This window comes from Lontra canadensis, unplaced genomic scaffold (assembly GCF_010015895.1).
Source record: "Lontra canadensis isolate GAN:19392208 unplaced genomic scaffold, GSC_riverotter_1.0 scaffold38, whole genome shotgun sequence".
Lineage (NCBI taxonomy): Eukaryota > Metazoa > Chordata > Mammalia > Carnivora > Mustelidae > Lontra > Lontra canadensis.
The window spans coordinates 2,629,789-2,649,396 of record NW_022631032.1 but is presented as its reverse complement, the minus strand read 5'-3'; the positions used below and the strand labels follow the sequence as shown (position 1 = coordinate 2,649,396).

General features: G+C 38.8%; 2 protein-coding genes and 1 non-coding gene across 4 annotated transcripts in view; 2 read left to right on the top strand and 1 right to left on the bottom strand.

The window, feature by feature from the left end:
* PIGX (phosphatidylinositol glycan anchor biosynthesis class X) overlaps positions 1-11,271 on the top strand; it is a 36,538-nt gene extending 25,267 nt beyond the window's left edge. For both annotated transcript variants that reach the window (XM_032869351.1, XM_032869350.1), the window contains 3 exons: positions 5,427-5,640; positions 7,576-7,676; positions 10,985-11,271. In XM_032869351.1, coding sequence (XP_032725242.1) covers positions 5,433-5,640; positions 7,576-7,676; positions 10,985-11,128 — 453 coding nt within the window. In that variant the 5' untranslated portion in view covers positions 5,427-5,432 and the 3' untranslated portion in view covers positions 11,129-11,271. The remainder of the gene's footprint in view (positions 1-5,426; positions 5,641-7,575; positions 7,677-10,984) is intronic.
* Positions 11,272-13,472: 2,201 nt separating this feature from the next.
* TRNAK-CUU lies at positions 13,473-13,545 on the bottom strand. The gene has a single exon. It is a non-coding gene; the product is annotated as a tRNA-Lys (tRNA).
* A 4,325-nt stretch (positions 13,546-17,870) lies between these two features.
* PAK2 (p21 (RAC1) activated kinase 2) overlaps positions 17,871-19,608 on the top strand; it is a 91,634-nt gene continuing 89,896 nt past the window's right edge. The window contains exon 1 of the mRNA XM_032869347.1: positions 17,871-18,153. The gene's annotated coding sequence lies outside the window, so the exon portion shown is untranslated. The remainder of the gene's footprint in view (positions 18,154-19,608) is intronic.

Sequence of the window (19,608 nt, the reverse complement as noted above, 5' to 3'; positions counted from 1 at the left end):
ATCCATCAATGGACTTTTAGGCTGTTTCCATAATTTAGCTAAGAAAATGCTGCTATAAACATCAGGGTGCATGTATCCCTTTAAATTAATATTTTTGTATTCTTTGGGTAAATACCTAGTAGTGCTATTGCTGGATCATTAATTTTTTGAAGAACATTGATACTGTGTTCTAGAGTGGCTGTATCAATTTGCATTCCTATCAACAGTGCAAAAGGGTTCCCCTTTCTCTATATCCTTGCCAACACCTGTTGTTTCTTATGTTGTTGATTTAAGCCAGAGAATGAGAAAATTTTAAAAGTGGCAAGAGGGAAAGAAAAACACGTAAAATATAAGGGAACAAAGATAAAGGTAACAGGTTTCTTGTCAAAAATAATGCAAACAAGGGGCGCCTGGGTGGCTCAGTGGGCTAAAGCCTCTGCCTTCAGCTCAGGTCATGATCCCAGGATTCTGGGATCGAGCCCCGAATGGAGCTCTCTGCTCAGCGGGGAGCCTGCTTCCTCCTCTCTCTCTCTCTGCCTGCCTCTCTGCCTACTTGTGATCTGTCTGTCAAATAAATAAATAAATAAATCTTTTTAAAAAATAATAATGCGGGGCACCTGGGTGGCTCAGTGGGTTAAAGCCTCTGCCTTTGGCTCAGGTCATGATCCCGGAGTCCTGGGATCGAGCCCCGAGTTGGACTCTGCTCGGCGGGGAGCCTGCTTCCCCCTCTCTCTCTGCCTGCCTCTCTGCCTACTTGTGATATGTCTGTCAAATAAATAAACAAAATCTTTAAAAATAATAATAATAATAATGCAAACAAAATAGTACAACACCATCCTTAAAGTATGGAAAGAAAAGAAACCTGTGAGTTTTGAATTCTGTATGCAATGATAATATCTTTCAAAGTGAAGGTGAAATACTTTTCAGACATCTAAAAGAATTAATCACTAACAGACCTCCACTATAAAAAATGTTATAGGAGGTCTTTCAGGCAGAAGGAAAATAAAACAGATAAAATCTGTATCTACACTAGGGAGAGAAGAGCACTTGAAATGATAACTACATGGGTAAACATAAGACTTTTTTCCCTCTTATTTAAATTTTTTATTTACCAGATAATTGAAAAAAATAATATTCATACCATATGTAAAAATAAAATGCATGACACCAAATATCACAAAGTTGGGAAGGAGAAGATGGAAGCATACTTTTATAAGGTTGTTACACTAAATATGAAGTAGATTAATACCACTTAAGGGTAGACTGTGCTACATTAAAGATGTTTACTGTAAACCTTAAAGTAAACATAAAAATAACAAAGAGTTTTGGGGTGCCTGGCTGGTTCAGGTGGTGGAGCAAGGCAACTTTTGATCTCAGGGTCATGGGCTCAAGCCCCACATTGGGCCTAGAGCCTACCTAAAAATAAGTAAAAGTTAAGAAAAACACGAAGAGTTTTAGCTAGTATGCCAGCAAAGCAGATACAATGAAATTATAAAAAATATTCAATCCAAAAAGCAGAGAAAGAACAGAAAAGGAACAAAGAATGGATGTTAAATATAGAAAACAAGAGGATACACTTCAACTTAACCATATCAATGGTCACATTAAATATAAATGTCTAAATATCCCCATTAAAAGAGATCATCAGATTGGATAAGAAAGCAAGATCCAACTGTATGTTGCTTACAAGAAATGTTTTATTTTAAAACATTTAAATTTCAAAAGAAAAGATATGGGGGTGCTTAGGTGGTTCAGAGGGTTAAGCCTCTGCCTTCGGCTCAGGTCATGATTTCAGGGTCCTGGGATCAAGACCTGTATCGGGCTCTCTGCTCAACAGGCTCTCTCTCTGCTCAATCGGGCTAGCTCTCTGCCTGCTGCTCTGCCTACTTGTGATATCTCTCTCTCTCTTTATTCAATAAATAAATAAAATCTTAAAAAAAAAAGAAAAGAAAAGATGTGATGTGCTCATACTGGTCAAAGGAAGCTGAAGTGGGTATATTAATTTTAGGTGAATTGGATTTCAGAACAAAGACTATCACCAGAGCTAAAGGAAGGCATTTTGATAATGGGATCAACTCAGCAGGAGGAAATAATAACCGTAAACATTTATGTACCTAATAGCACAGATTCAAAATGGATGAAGAAAAACTGGTAGAACTGTAAGGTATAACTTATAGCTGAAGGTTTCAGTACCCTTTTCTCACTAATTGTTACAAGAAATTAGTAAGACTTTGTAAGATTTGAATAAAACAGTCAACTTGACCTAATTGGCATTTATAGAACACTCTTCCCAGCAACAGTGGAATGAATATACATTCTTTTTAGATGTACGTGGAATACATGGAACACTTATCAAGATAGAGCATATTCTATGTCATAAAACAAGTCTCAATGTATTTAGACAAATTCAAGTTTCACAAAGTATGTTCTTTGACTACAGAGGAATTAAAGTAGATATTAAGAAGGGAAGGATCTTTGGTGCCTGGGTGGCTCAGTTGGTTAAGTGCCTGCCTTCATCTTAGGTTATGATCCTGGGGTACTGGGATCAAGCCCCATGTCGGGCTCTCTGCTCAGCTGGGAGCCTTCTTCTCCCTCTCCTTCTGCCGGCCACTCTGCCCGCTTGTACACGATCTGTCTTTCTCTATATCTCTCTCAAATAAATAAAATCTTAAAAAAAAAGAAAAAGAAAGAAAGCTCTCTAGAAAAGGCTCAAACATTTGGGAGCCAATCAACATACTTCTAAGTAGTCCGTGGGTCAAAGAAGAAATCAAAAGGGAAATAAGGGATTTTGAACTGAATAAAAGTGAAAACACAATATATTAGAATAGTAGGGTGCTGCTAGAGCTGCATTTAGGGGGAAATCTGTAGTCCTAAAATGCCTGTTTTAGAAAGAAGAAAGATCTCAGATTAGTGATAGCCAAGCCTCCCTAAATTATAAAAAGAAGAGCACGTGAAACCAAAGTTAAGTAGGAGAATAGGGATAGTAAAAACAGCAGAAATCAATGAATTAGAAAATAGAAACATAATAGGGAAAACCAGCGAAACAAAGCTGGTTCTTTGAGATGGGTAAAATTGGTGAACCTTTAGCCAGAGAGATCATTTTAAAGATTTTTTTTTTTTTTTTTTTTTTTTTTTTTTTTGGTCAGAGAGAAAGGGAGAGAGAGCGAGCACAGGCAGACAGAATGGCAGGCAGAGGCAGAGGGAGAAGCAGGCTCCCTGCAGAGCAAGGAGCCCGATGCAGGACTCGATCCCAGGATGCTGGGATCATGACCTGAACCGAAGGCAGCTGCTTAACCAACTGAGCCACCCAGGCGTCCCCAGAGAGATCATTTTAAAAAATGTGCTGTTAGAATTAACATCCCAGTGTCAGAAAAGTAGTCTACATTTCATTTTTTTATAAGGTCATATTTTTAGATTGTATAAGTTGTTCAAAGGCACCAATTACTGTGTCTTAATTGGGAGAATTTTTTCCTGTTTTTGAAAGAGCTGTAGTTCATAAGAGAAAGATCTGGCAAATGTTACAGACATGGCACAATTTCATAGCTTAACTGATTTAACTTAGCTCTGGTGGTTTGTGACATGTGTTAGTTGAGTATTGTGAAAAGGAATAGGTCCATGGCTGTTAACAAGTATATACTCTTGTTTGATGAATTTTTTGTGTATCATTTCGGTTTTTTTGATAATATATTATTGCTGTTTACCCAGGCCCCCCTAAGAGAACTATGACTGTTTCTCTGAGGAGGAGAAAACTTAGTGGAGATGTTTGAGTGACCCTTAGTGAAATAAGGAACAGATTTATTGTAGATACTGTAAGCAAGGACAGTTGTGAATGTTAAAGACCAGAGCATCAGATTTCTACTTATAAAAAAGGAATGGGGATACCTGGGTGGCACAGTAGGTTGAGCTCTGACTCCTGGTTGTCGGTTCAGGTCATGACCTCGGGGTTGTGGGATAGAGTCCTGTGTTGGGCTCTGGACTCAGCACTGAATCTGCTTAAGACTCTCTCCCTCTTCTCTCTGCCCCTCCCTCCCACACTCTAATTCTCTCTCTCAAATAAATAAATCTAAAAAAAAAAAAAAGGAATAACCTTTTAATGGGAGATAAAATGATATGACTCAAAGTAATAACCTCCATTTTAGTCATTGAGCATATCCAAGCAGCGGCTGGATTCTTGAACAATGCCCTCATTGACAGTGGTTTAATTTAATCACCTTTAAAGTTCATTATGACTCATAAGATTATTATATTCCTTGCCCTTTGCCAATGAACTTTTTTATTCTTGTGATTAACAGAGAAGGAAAAACATGAAAAAATACAGCACCTGGTGTCACTCCGAAACAGGAGAATTAGGATGTTTGCCATGATGGGAAGACGTTAATTCTGTTTTTTTGTTTTTTTTTTTTCCTGGAGATATGTCAGGGCTTCACATAGAGAATCTAGAGACAAGTTGTGTGTGTATACATCTGTACATACACACATACACACAGACTCACAGATTATATAGTGTCTGTATATATGTATGTATAAATATATGTGAATGTGTGTATGTATGTTTATACAGAAATATGTGTGGATGGATATGCATATATAATATGTACTTACATTATAATTTAGGACTATTTTCTCTCACATATGCATTTTTACTTTTGGAAAGAATACCTTTTTCTTTTTAAAAGATCTTTTCTATTTCTTCATTTGAGAGAGAGTGAGCAAAAGCATGAGCAGGGGGGAGGGGCAGTGGGAGAGGGAAAAACAGATGTCTCCCTGAGCCAGGAGCCCAATACAGGGCTCAATCCCAGGACCCTGAGATCACGAACTGAAGGCTGAAGGGTGACATTTAACTGACTGAGCCACCCAGGTGCCCCTAGAATACCTGTTTTAAAATGGTTTTTACCATATTATTTTTTTAAAGAATCATTTACTATTTTCCTTTTAACTTTTTATACCTAATATGGGAAGAGTACTGACCTTTGCTTTAACTTCCTCACCACAGTGCTCTATCTTACTCACTGCCATCTTACCTACTTTTCTGAAGAACAGGAAATTACCAGAATGATACCAGTCATTTCAACCAATACTGGGTTAACTGTTTTTGTCATGGTTTTCATATTTATTAAATGATGCTGTATTCACAAAATTTCTCTTTTCTTAGTACCTGTTTTGTCACCTAAACAAAGCTTGATAAGGACATTATAAATACATAATTTTTGTTATGGGGAAATTCCACACCCCAGAGTATAATTTCCTCAGTTGACTTTTAGTAAACAAACTTTTATTAAACATAGATCACATCTTATTTTTCTATTTAAAATCGAGGATAGAATGAAATGGGAATTGTTTATAGGGGGAGTGAATTTGACATTTCTGTTCATCTGTATAGCATTCTTCTGGTTTTATTGATCTTCTCCATTTCTTCTTTGGATTAATATTTGTTTTCTTTTTGATAGGCAGTGATGGTTTCCGAAGACTTCAATATAGAAGCTCCCAATTATTTGTCTAAGGAATCCGAAGTTCTTATTTATGCCAGACAAGATTCACAGTGCATTGATTGTTTCCAAGCTTTTTTGCCTGTGCACTACCGCTATCATCGGCCACATAGTAAAGATGGAGAAACCTTTATTGTGGTCAATAACCCTGATTTATTGATGTATTGTGACCAAGGTGAGAGTTGCAAGTCTTTTCTGCGGTTGAAAATAAAAATAAAGGTATAGTGGCAAGTCCAAAGTCAAGGACAGGGATGACAGAAGGTTTCTTTTTTCTTTCCTTTTTAACTTTTTTTTTTTTTAGAAGATTTTATTTATTTATTTATTTGTCAGAGAGAGAAAGAGAGCACAAGCAGAGGGAGCAGCAGAGGGAGAAGGACAAGCAGGCTCCCTGCTGAACAAGGAGCCTGATGTGGGATTTGATTCCAGGACCATGACCTGAGCCGAAGAAGAACTGACTGAGCCACTCAGGCAGCCCCCTTTTTTTAACCTTTTCATTGTAAAATACACCATAGGTATAGAAAAACTTCACAAATAAACAGTTTAGTATATTATTATAAGGCAAAGACCCTTGTAACTACCACCCAGGTAGAGAAATAGAGCTTTACCAGTCACCCTAGAAGCAGCTGTGTGTCCCGTCTCAATCATAGCCTCTTCCTTTCCTCTAAGACTAACCCATATCCTGACTTTTAATCAGTTGCTTATGTTTCTTTATACTTTTTTGACCCAAGTGGGCATTTGTGGATAGTAAAGCCTTACCTTCCCCATTTGAAGAAATGTATTTCCACTAAGTCTCTTAATTTACAGGTTTCCCCTCTTTCCCTTTCTTTTTTTTTTTAGATTCACCTGTTGAGAAACCTGGGTCATCTAACCTGTCTAGTTTCTCATAGTTGAGGTTTTGGTGGTTGTGCTTATGCCATTCATCTAGCCTCTTTATTTCCTGGAAATTGGCTGCTGGCTCCAGAGCTGTTGATCAGATTCAGTTTGATTCTTTTGACAAGACTATAGGTGGTGCTGTGTTCTTGTATGAGGACTCATATAATGTCTGGTGTGTTTCTTTTTTTGGCCATTGATCCTCTGCCCCTGTGCTGCTTTCTGTTTCTTTATGCTGATTTGCAGGATTTACAGCTGTTGGTGTTTTGTCTATACTTGTATAGATTTTTTGTGTTTGAGGGAATACTTTACCACCTAGTTTTGTGTAAATGTTAGCCATGAGTTTTTGGTTTGGGGAGTAATTGTTCTGTTTTTATTTGTGCATTTGAATTAAAAACAAAACAAAACAAAACAAGGAACTATGCATCCTCATTTTCAGTCTTCCTAGAATCAGGACTTTAAGAAGTACCTTTCAGATTTTGGTTCTTTTTGTCTCCAAATTTAGGTTGATTAGAATATTCACAAATCAGTAGCACCAAAGATTGGGCGATAGGAAGTTTTTAATCATAGTTTGCTGCCATGATCTATTTCATGATGAGAAAATAATAAACTGTTCAACTTTGTTAGATCTGTTCATCCAACCGAGTTTTTTTTCTTTTAATTACTCAGAATAAAGTTTGGAAAAGTGCCCTCTCTTCAGAGACCATCTGGAGTTCTGGTATTTTGTTTTGTTTTGTTTTTTAGTCTGAATGCTCTTTATATGGGTTTGTGTAGTCTATGGAAATTTTTTTCAGTTGTATGCTTAGGATCTGTTAAGGGCACCTGGTTGGCTCAGTAGATTGGGTGTCTGCCTTCGGCTCAGGTCATGATGTCTACATCCTGGGATTAAGCTCCACAGCTGGCTTCCTGCTTAGTGGGGAGTCTGCTTCTCCCTCCCTCTGCTTGTTCTCTCTCTCAAATAAATAAATAAATAACATCTTAAGAAAAAAAGTGGCACCTACTGTAATAGGATTTGTTAAGAACTCATGCTTAACTTCTGTACAGGCTTGGTAATTTTGTAATTTCTTAGGCATCCTCTTAGAACAGGTGGCTAAAATAAAACGGCATGTGATAGATGGATTCAGGTCTTGTACATTGTGTGGCAAAGAGTATGAGTACTCATATCTCAACATGGAAGACTGGCTTGGTGTCTAGTCCAGATGCATGTTTTCTGATACGATGTTCTACCACTTTTTCTCAGAGTTTCCAATTTTGAAATGCTGGGCTCAGTCACAAGTGGCAGCTCCTTGTGCTTTGAAGAATAAGGATATATGCCAGTGGAACAATATGAAATACAAATCAGTAAGTTAATATTTTGAGGTGTTTTTTGATCATGCTACATTATTTAAAACTCATAATGTTTCTGCCACATTTAAGGGATATTAGCATTTTATATTCTACCATTAAAAGCTGGGTTTTGTTTGTTCTTATTTTTTTTTAATTTTGAAAAAAAGATTTTATATATTTATTTGACAGGGAAAGAGAGAACAAGCACAGGGAGAGGGAGGCAAAGGGAGAGGGAGAAACAGGCTCCTGCTGAGCAAGGAGCCCAATGTGGGGCTCGATCCTAGGACCCTGGGATCAGGACCTGGCCCGAAGACAACTACTTAACCAACTGAGCCACCCAGGAGCCCTTTGTTTGTTTTTAATGTTGTTTCTCTGCTGCTGATGGCAACAATGGCTCCTCATTTCCGTAGAGTCATAGAATCATTTAATTTGGGGACTGGAGATTTAGGGTTAGTTCCATGCCTTATATTAGTCTAGAGCCCAAGTAAGCTAATACGCTTTTTAAACGTGTGGAGTAGCAACAAATAACAGTGCTATGTCCATCTGGTTTTACTTTATCTAGAAAAATGTTTCAACAGCTGATGTCAAAGAAATCACTGCCTATGTTTTTTTCCAGGGGTTTGATGGTTTCTTGTCTCACATTTAGGTTTTTAGTCCATTCTGAGTTTATTTTTACGTATGGTTTAAGAAGGTGGTCCAGTTTCATTCTTGGTTTTACTTTATAGGTACTTTATTTTATTTAGAACTTTTTATTAATTTTTGAACAACAAAATCAATTAGTTAACCTTAATATATTACATAGAAAAAGTGAGAAAAGGGAAATAAAGACTCCAAGTAGTAATATTTCGACTGTAAAGTTTCTAGACAGCTGTATTGCGATTTATATATCTAAATCCAGGTTGTGGCCAGCCATTTTAATAGTTTTGACCTCGACCTTGTTTTCAGTTAGTAAATTAGGCAAGTATTCTTATTTCATTGACATTGGCTTTGTCTAAGGAGTGTACAGTTTTCTATTTACCTTCTTAAGTTAACATGGTCTACTTCTCTCTGTTCAGAGTGGCAAGTCTTATACAACCATCTCTCTTCTTTCCCTCTTTTCCTGACCTTTCCTTCCTCTTTTTTGAGCTGCATTTTAACTGATGGTTGTACTATGTGTGTTTCACTTTGACCCTAATTATCTTTAAGGTCTGCCTCCTTTGGTGGAATAGCACAATCTCTGTCATCATTTTTACTATTTACTTTTACAAGGAGTCAAATGAGTCTGCAATACAAGTAAAATAAATTAAAATGTTAAGCCCACAGACAGACAGATAAACATAAAGCAGATTTGTTTGTATGTGCTGTTGTAGATTAATATAGATTTGAAGTATTTTCCTTGGAGTTGCTTTGAAGCCTGTCTACCAGCTAGCCTAGAAAACAACTAGTTACCGTTAAGTCTTATAAAGCACTGCTATTTTGTAGTGGGGAACTCTCTTAGAGCTGACAATTGTAAGACGTATGACTCTGCTAATATGTTTTGCAGCGTAGAGTTGCTTTTGAGTAGATTTCCATTAGCATATGGAACCTGAACTTTTTTTTTACACTCTAAAATACATCTGGAGAATTACATGTGATTTTCTTATGTGAATGAAGAGTATAATTAGTGTTTACAATTTATTAATTTAAAATACTGGTAGTGTGCATTGCTACAAAATAAGTAATTACCTTATTAAAACATTCTGAATTCAGTTCTCTTTTAGACCATGTAACTTGAAATAAAAGATCTTAATGAACCCTTTGATTTGTGTGTGTGTATGTGTGTGTTAACATTTCTTGTTTATATATATCAGGAAAATAGGTGACCATCACTGAGGTGGTGATCTACACTAAGTCTTGTTTGTTTAAGACACCAGTTTTTTAAAAGATAATTTTCAGGTGGTTTTGTTACAGATTATGTTATTAACATTTGTTTTGGATGTGAAATTATACTCCAGATATTTATAAAAAGGAACCAAAAATAAGAGCATTCCCAAGTTACCTAAATTTAAATATTTTTAAAAACCGATTTTATTGGGGCGCCTGGGTGGCTCAGTGGGTTAGGCCTCTGCCTTCGGCTCAGGTCACGATCTCGGGGTCCTGGGATCGAGCCCCCCATCAGTCTGCTCAGAGGGGGAGCCTGCTCCGCCCGCCCCCCGCCTCTCTGCCTACTTGTGATCTCTGTCTGTCAAATAAATAAATAAATAAATCTTATAAAAAAAACAATTTTATTTTTTTTATGATTTTACTTTCTTTTTTATTTAAAGATTTTATTTATTTATTTGACAGACAGAGATCACAAATAGGCAGAGAGGCAGGCAGAGAGAGAGAGGGGGAAGCAGGCTTCCACCTGAGCAGACAGCCTGCTGCGGGGCTCGATTCCAGGACTCTGAGATCATGACCTGAGCCGAAGGCAGAGGCCTAACCTGCTGAGCCACCCAGGCGCCCCCAAAGGCAGAGGCTTAACCCACTGAGCTACCCAGGTGCCCCGATTTTACTTATTTACCAGAGATCAAGGGAGAGAGAGAGGAAGAGAGAGAGAGAGAACACATGAGTACAAGCAGGGGGAGCAGCAGGCAGAAAGAGGAGCAGGCTCCTTGCTGAACAGGGATCCCGATGCAGGACTCCATCTGACTGGGATTATGACCTAAGCGGAAGGCAGACAGTTAACCGACTGAGCCACACAGGTGTCCCTAAAAAACTATTTTAAACCACAAAATTTCCTAGAGTTTTAACCCTCTTTATCTTCAAAACCAAATAGAAAATAGAAACCAAGTTGAACTGTAGGAGAACTGTTTTGTTGGTCAGGATGACAGTGACTTTGATGTTTTAACAGTAAAAGACACATTCAACTGTGTAATTTGTGAATAATAGACTTTTTTAAAGGTATTTTGGAGAGAGAAACAGCAAAACAGAAGTGATTAGATACTTTAGCTTTATTGTTGTTTTAATGTTTTTCCTTTAGGGCTTTGACTGAGAGATAATTCTATATTCTAATAGAAAGGTAACAAAAAGAAGTAAATGTTTATACTGATTACAGAGGTGACAATGGGAGATAGCTAGCATCAGTAAAAAGTAGAAATCAAAATTAATGAGAATTTAAGGATTATTGTGATGAATCTGATTCTGTTACATTAAATGAAATGTTGAATCCAAAAGAATCACTCAAACAATAATGTTACATGTAGTGCAGCATTGGCTGAAAGATACTAAAAGAAAAAAATTACATTAAAAGTCAAAGAAATAGTGGTCTCACCTTAGGGCCTGCATTTTAGATGTCTCTAACCTCTCTCTCTCTCTTTCTCTAGGTATATAAGAACGTGACTCTACAGGTTCCAGTGGGACTGACTATACATACCTCTTTAGTATGTTCTGTGACTCTGCTCATTACCATCCTGTGTTCAACTCTGATCCTTGTGGCTGTTTTCAAATATGGCCATTTTTCCCTATAAGTTTTGTGGAGCTTAATGTTTCCCATAAACCTAAATAAGACCTATTTACTTGAGATCAGAAGTGTTCTTCTAGGGGTGCCTGGGTGGCTCAGTCGGTTAAGTGGCTTCTTTCAGTTCATGATCTCAGGGTCCTGAGATCCGGCTCCTTGCTCCACAGGGAGCCTGCTTCTCCCTCTCCCTCTGTTGTTCTCCCCTGCTTATACTCTAGCTCTCAAATAAATAAATAACATGTTTAAAAAACAAAAAAGAAGGAATGTTCTTCTAGAATTATGTCATTGTTTTTGTCTTCATTTATGGCTATAATTTTGTGTACTAGAGGAAATTTTGGACCATTTTCAACCCATTCCAGAATTTAGAGCTCTGTTGTATAGACCATTGAAAACCTTCAAGCAAGTGCCAATAGGAGAGGAAACTTAATTTTGTTGAATTAATATTTATTTTGTGAGAAGTGATTTTATTTTCATTTCGGTCATGAAAAGAGTACTTTATGTGTTAGAGACAAATTATTCTCATTTTATGAATAGAAACACTTTAATTTCAGCTAAAAATTGAGAAAATCATTATAAATGAGAATAAAATATTTTGGATGAATCAGTTTATTTAAACATTAATTTTATAAGAATATTTAAGTTACTCATCCAGAGTTTAAAGAAAATAAAGTAGGACAGCTAAGAAATTATTAATATCAAGATTGATTATTCCTTAAAGCATTTCCATTCTTTTTGTATTTTATTATACTGTTTTGAATATATGAATGGCTAGATGAAATTAAATACTAAGTACTAAGACACAGGTTTTGTTTAGTACTGAATTTGTCAGGAAGACAATTCAGATTGTCATTTTAGAGTATGTTTTATTAAGTTGTACATTTATGAAAAAAAATATTTTGTATCTTTTGCTCCATGCTGAACTTGGGTCTTAAACTCATGACCCTGAGATCAAGAGTCACATACTCTACCTACTACTGCCAGGTACCCCTCTTTTGTGTATCTTCAGTGACTTTTTTTTTAAAACAAAGGTTCTTATTCTACTGTTTTTCTTGGGGAAAAATTAGAAAATAAAGTGCCATAAGCTAATTAAAAAATAAAAAGGTGGGGGCCCCTGGGCGGCTCAGTGGGTTGGGCCTCTGCCTTCTACCCAGGTCATGATCTCAGGGTCCTGGGATCGAGCCCCACATTGGGCTTTCTGCTCAGTGGGGATCCTGCTTCCCCCTCTCTCTCTGCCTGCCTCTCTGCCTACTTGCGATCTCTCTCTGTCAAATAAAGAAATAAAAATCTTTTAAAAAATAATAAAAATAAAAATAAAAAATGTATGGGGCACCTGGCTGGCTTGGTCAGTGGAGCATGTAACTCTTGATCTCAGGGTTTTGAGTTTGAGCCCCATGTTGGATGTAGAGATTACTTAAAAATAAAGTCTTTGAAGAAAAAAATAAAAAGGCAAGCATATCCTTCTGTTTATTTGGGGCAATGCATTGAGGACAAGCATGTTCCAAAACAGAAGCCAGTAAACCAGGGTTTGTTTGCAATGTTTGTTTCATAGAATAATGGAATGATATATATTTATATATGCTAGCTCCACTTAGCTTCCTAAAACATTCTGGTGTTTTTATGGGAATAAATCTTTTATAATTTGACATGTATGACTTGATGAGTCATAATAGTTCTTTTTGAAGGTGTGCTTAAGAATGTAAATATTGAAAAAGCAACCGAGTGCCATGAAACAAGAAATATTAAAGACCACTGATATTTCAAACCGAGTCTAATTTTATACTTATTTAGTATCTTCTTACAAGAAAGAATTCCTGTTTTTTACAAGCATTTCTTTCACAGTGGGATTAGTATGGGGACACTGAAATGAAATTATATGTCAGTTAAAATTCAGTAACATGAACAGACAGCATATTGAAGTATGACTGGATGGGAACCTGTTACCTCTTAAGAGTATATGTGGGGGAAAAAAAGAAAGTATATGTGGGGGGGGCAGAATATATATATATATATATATATATATATATGAACATATATATATATGAACATATCTATATATTCTTTTGTATATCAGAACCAAGTTTCATCAGTATTTAAATGAATTTTCAAGTTAATATTTGAGATGGTTGCCTGGGGTATGATTCAGCCATTTATTCATTTACACAGGTATTCAGGGGTGTAATAAAAATGTGAAAGTGAATGAAGAGTACTTTGATATGACTCTTTTTGCCTAATAAATGGTTGCAGATGACATCACTTTTTTGACATTACTTTTGATAGAACATTTCTGGTTTTGAACTCTTTATTATCTTCTTTGGATACTTTGAATAAGCACTTTATTTTTTCAACAAGTTCTGTGCCCAACATGGGGCTTGAACTCATGACCCTGAGATCAAGAGTCGCATGTTCTACCAACTGAGCCAGCCAGGCACCCTAAGCGCTGTATTTTTAATTTTTATTTTTTTAATTTTTTAAGATTTTATTTATTTGACAGACAGAGATCACAAGTAGGCAGAGAGGCAGGCAGAGAGAGAGAGGGGAGAAGCAGGCTCCCTGCTGAACAGAGAGCCCGATGCGGGGCTCGATCCCAGGACGCTAGGATCATGACCTGAGCCGAAGGCAGAGGCTTTAACCCACTGAGCCACCCAGGCGCCCCTAATTTTTATTTTTTTTAAGGTTTTATTTATTTGACAGTGAGAGAGAGCATGAGAAGTTGGGGGAGTGATAGAGGGAGAGGGGGAAGCAGGTTCCATCCAAGGACCCTGGGATCATGACCTGAGCCAAAGGTAGCTGTTTAATGGACTGAGCCACCCAGGCACACCAAGCACTGTATTTTTTAAATCAGTTTTGTAATTCTGTGTATGGCCTTTTTTGTTTAAAGTGAAGAAAATGGGTACTGTCCTCTTGGTCATTTTGTTCCAGTATTTGTTGAACTTTCATGGTTTATTTTTCTTAAAGTATTAGGTTATGCTTGTTTAGATAAACAGAGACATGAATTACCTCAGCTAAGGGTGGTGGTGGGGGCAGAGATGCGTGTGTGTGTGTGTGTGTGTGTGTGTGTGTGTGTATCTAAGCCACTCGACCAGGAATTTAGATTATTTAGCTAGGTCTCATGGAAGATGGTACATATATGGCTTGGAAACTGGAAAGATCTAATGCAGCTCTATTGATTGCAGAATATAATGAGTTTAAGAATGATTCGAGGAAGATATTCTATTTATTTTAGGTACTCATTTATATTTTGATAACTGGTGCTCAAGATATGGAGATAAATTAGGGTGAGATGACTAACACCTTTCCACATTATCCTCCAAACTTAGAAAATATACTACTGGCAGGTAGTTGAAATTAGGGTTTGGTAGGCTGTGAGAGAATGAGATAATATGGATTAAATATGGATTTATGGATTTATGGATTGTCCTAACCAGTGATAGGATGGGTAGATTTAGCTAGCTATCTGATTTCTTACATCTCAGACCTTACTTCTGGAATCAGTCTCCTCCTAAAGTATATCTTTTTAATGAGTTCCTTTAGTAGGTCTTTGTCTTTTTTTAAATTGAAGTATAACTGACACACAATGTTACATTAGTTTCAGGTGTACAGCATAGTGATTCCACAAGTCTATGGTTTTGCTCTGCTTCCCAAAAATGTAGATACCATTGTCACCATACAACACTATTACAATACCGGCAACAGTCTCTGCTTTTGTCTGATTCCTTTTTTTTTTTTTTTAAAGATTTGATTTATTTATTTGACAGAGAGAGCAGAAGAGAGGGAATACAAGCAGAGTGAGTGGGAGAAAGAGAAGCAGGCTTCCCGCCAAATAGGTAGCCTGATGTGGGGCTTGATCCCAGGACCCTCAGATCATGACCTGAGCCGAAGCCAGACCCTTAATGACTGAGCCACCCAGGCACCCCTGATGATATCTTTCTTTCACCTTCATGTGACTGATAATTTAGCTCAGTCTACATTTGTAAGTGTGGTTATTTTATCTTGGTACTTTGAAAATATTTTCCACTATCAACTGGCACCCATTGTCTCAGTTCAGAAATGTTCAGAAATTTAATAGTTGTTTCTTTGTAGGATATGTCTTTCCTTTCCCGTTACTTTTTCTATGGTTTTCTGCAGTTTGACGTTGTCGTGTTTGAAAAGATCCCTTTTACTTATCCTGGTTGGGCTTCATTTTGCTTCCTGAATCTGAAGATTCTTGTCTTTACTCAGTTCTGGAAAATTCTTAGCCATTATCTCATCATATACTGTCACTTTTTTGTATTCTCTCTTCTCTCAGAGTTCTTGCTAGGTGTATGGTAGACCCTCACAATATATCCCTAATGTCTTTCGATCTTTCTTTCATATTTCCTTTGTCTCTGGGCTGCCCTTACTAATTTCTTTAGATCTGTCATCCAGTTTACTAATTCTCTCTTCAATGTGTAATCTGCTGTTTAACCCAAACATTGGCTTTGGTTGCAATTATTAAATTCTTTATTTGTAGAAGATCTACTTGTTACTTCTCAAAGCTGCGTGGTCATATTTTTAAAAAAGCAATATCTTGTTTCTTACTCCTGTATTATTTTGTTTAATCATTTAAATGTATTTTATTTTTAAAGATTATTTATTTGTTTATTTGACAGAGGGAGAGAGACAGGGAGAGAGGGGACACCAGCAGGGGGAGGGGGAGAGGGAGAAGCAGGCTCCCTGCTGAGCAGGGAACGGGATCCCAGGACCCTGATCTCATGACCTTAGCTGAAGGCAGATGCTTAACGACTGAGCCACCCAGGTACCCTTAAAATTATTTTATATTCTGTAACCAATAGTTCCACTATCTAAAGTTCACAAGCTTCATATTTAATTTTGGTTTCTGTTGATTTCATTCATGGTGGCTTATTTCCTCACATATATTATAATTATATTTTGGGTGCTCATATTTAGCTTTCAAAATCCTCTTTATCTTTGGAAATCCTTTCAATCCTGGGTTAAGAGTGAACCTGTGCAGTGAGGATTTGTATTTGTTTCTTCTGGGTCTCCAAGCACTACCAGGCTGGGACCACTTTCTTGACTTGTGGTTTCTTAGACAGTATAGGTACTATAAATTTGAACTTTCAAACCCATGTGAGAGAAAGCTTGTGGTTATGAATTCTAAAGGGAGATTGTTTCCCCCTCCATGCCACTCTAGACTAAAACATACTAATTTCTGCTTGTCTCCCTGGGCTGGTACAGGGGATTAAAAAAAAAAATTTTTTAAATCCCTAGTCTATTCTTGGAGCACATAACCCTGTGAGTTTCCCAGCCTTATGCAGGATCACTCTCCCAACTCCTTGTATATGCCCAAGGCCTTGTCTTTGGTCTTATGTGCAGCCAGTAAAACCACAGAGATTTATGAGATAGTTAGCATACCCTCACTACAACCATAGCTTCACCATCCTGCTGTTTACCACTCAGGTTTCTTGCTCCCCCTTTGGGTTGTGTGGAGTTTGGAGGACAATCAGAGGTATTCCTCTTTCTTCCTTGAAAGCTTAGTTATGCCTTTGAAGGGATGCTCTTTTTTATCCAGCATTTCACTGTGTTTAATAATGGGACTATTTTTCAGGTTATCTAATAATACTGTGCTATACTGCTCTTTGTTTCCGTTTCCTCAACTTCAGCTGGGTTTTTATTCTACATCTATACACAAGCACAATCTAGATACCTTCTCCATTTCTACCATGTCCTTAGTATCAGTCACGATTACTGCCTTTCTAGTTCATTTCCCTTCTATTCTTGCATCTGTATACTACATTTTCCATATAGCAATCTAGTGATCTTAAAGTATAAGCCAGATTACTTCACTTCCCTGTTTGAAACTCTTTAATAGCTTTTTGAAATAAATCCAAACTCCTTAGTATGGCATTCAAGATTCTTCTTGACCTGAATCTTATCTACTCTAATGTTTTTTCACAGTACACTACTCTTGCACTAAGCTCAAGCTACACCGGTCTTCTTTACTGATCATAGCAAGCCTTTTTCTTGATCCTTTTGCCTGTAATGCTTTCTCCTAGGAGCTTCTCATGTCTCTCTTCTGTTCTCAGCTTAAATGTTGTCTCCCTAAAGATGCTTTCTCTGGCCACCCAATCCAAAATAATCTCCCCAGTTTTCTTCTCATACCAGATCTCATGAGTTTAATTACTTGTTCGCATATCTGTAAGCTCCACAAAGGCAAAGTGATTCATGTCCACCCGTTATCCCTGATGCCTAAATGATACATTTTAGATGTTCAAATGTTTGTAGAATTAGTGAATACGCTGATGAACTCCTCCCTGGATAAAACATGAAGGCTTTAATTTCAAGGAGGTGGGACTTCATTTAGCAGCAAAAAACAGTTTGTAAGTAAAATGCAAAATGGATAACAATGTAGTTGTTATCACAAACAAATGTACGGAAGCAGATTTCTATAACAGCAATGTTGGTCAGCATCTTTGACTGGCACGGACCCGAATGGAGACAATACTCAATTAAAGGAGGGACTGGCTGTCTTTCTCAATTTAAAGAACACTCTCCCCGCCCCTCCCACCGCCAAGAAGGAAAAAAAAAGAGCGTGAAAGAAAGCGAGAAGAGCCGGGTGCACGTGTCCAAACTACGACTCCCAGCAGCCCCGCGCGAGCCCGCCCATCCGGAGGTGGTGCGGATCTCCGCCCCGTGGAGCTCCCGGCTTGGGCCAGAGAGGGGCGGTGTTCTGGCCCCGCCCCTGCCCGCTCCTCGCCGTCGCCCTCCCCCAGGGTTGTGGCCACGCGCAGCGGCGGCGGTTGTTCCGCTTCCCCTCCGGCCCGGGCCGTCGCCATTGCCGAAGGCTCCCTGCCCTCCCCTGCCGGCGCCCGCGGGGCTCGGCTGCCGCTCGGCCTAGCGGTAGCAGCGGCTGCGCTCCCGCGCGGCTTGTCTTCCCGCCCCGCTTCCCCTTTCGTCCCCGCCTGCCCCGCGCCGCGCGCTTGCCCGGGGCGGCTCCGGAGCCCGCCGGGAGCTCGGACCGAGGCGCCTAGCTGGGGCGGGGACCTCTCCTCGCCTGGGGTAAGTGTGCAGACAGGCCAGGACGCGGGCCGTCGCTCTCTTCCTCCTTCCTCCTCCGCGGCCTGGCCGGCGCGAGCGGCCCGCGGCAGCCTACCTGCCAGGGGCAGCGCCGGGGCAGCCGCCACCTGCGTGCCTGGAGCCGCGACTCCTGGGGCGGTGGCTCATTGTCTGCTCCCTAGGGCTGTTTTCTTCGGCTTTAGCCCGAAATGGGAAGCTCGCTAGGCTGGCGAAGTCTAACTCTTCCTGGACCCAGCCCTGCCCAGGGCCGTGTGGCGCCACAGGCTCTGCCCACTCTGGGTCTCCCTTCCCTCGCATTTCAGCGTCCTCCTGTTCTCAGTTTAGTGGTCGACCTCACGTCTCGGCTTTTAGTCCTCGATTTTTCCTGTCGTACTGAGTCCCAGCCCCTCCTTGCTACCTCTCCGGTCGTCCTAGTTTCATCGGTTAGGCATATTGTCTCTCGTCCCTTATACTCTGTTCTAAACTGCTGTGTGCGGTCTCTTCCATATTCCGCGTTAGTGGGGACGTATAGTGTTCTGAGGGTTTGAGGGCCTCGCCTAATAACCGAACTTTCGGATCTTCTCGTGATTCTTGTTTGGTCTTCAGCCAGGGGGTGAATAGTTGCTTCTTTAGGTAATTTAGGCGAAGGTTGGCTTTTCACCGTGTTTGGCTTTAACCCAACGCACATAGGAGTTGCTGCAGTCTTCGGTGGACTCAGCCTTTTGACTAATTCTTTAAAGATAAAGTCATCCCAGAGCTAAAGTGTGAAAAGTAATTTCTGTTGTTGGTTGGTGCGGGGCCGTATCCTCCCTGACGCTTCATTTTAACTGGAAGTCGTGAGCGTGATTTGTTTCTTCCTTGATAAATCATGCCAACTCCCATTGATATAATTGTTTCAGTTCTACTTTACAAGTTATTTGTAGTTGTTTGTTTTCTTTTTAACCTCTGTAAAAGACAATCAAAATGGTTAGGCCTAAAATTAGACAACGACGAGCTGTGTTTTGGATCAAGGTTGTGCACGTCACGTTTTTTCCCCTTCTCTGTTTGACTCTTCCGCTCTTATAAGTAGGCAGGATATTGAAATTTACAAGAATTTGCTTGTGGGGTTTTGGTTTTTGTAGGATTGTCCAAAAGAATAACATAAAATAAAATTAGATTGGGGTGAAGACAGTGAATAGTAATTTTTAAAGCAGGTTAGAACTTGTCAACTTTGCCAGAAGCTCTATGGTATTTGTAAAACACACTCACACTAACTTCTAAGTATCTTTTATGGATATGTGGAAACATACATGTATATACACACATACAGATACATATGAATGGAAAGCTTTGTTCATGTTCTGTTAATATAGGGTATTGATTAAGGCAATTCCTTAATCCTTAGCTTTTAAATCTATTAATTACCCAAGAAAACTGATTTACATTGTGAAAGATGAACCTTAAAATGTTTTTGACTTG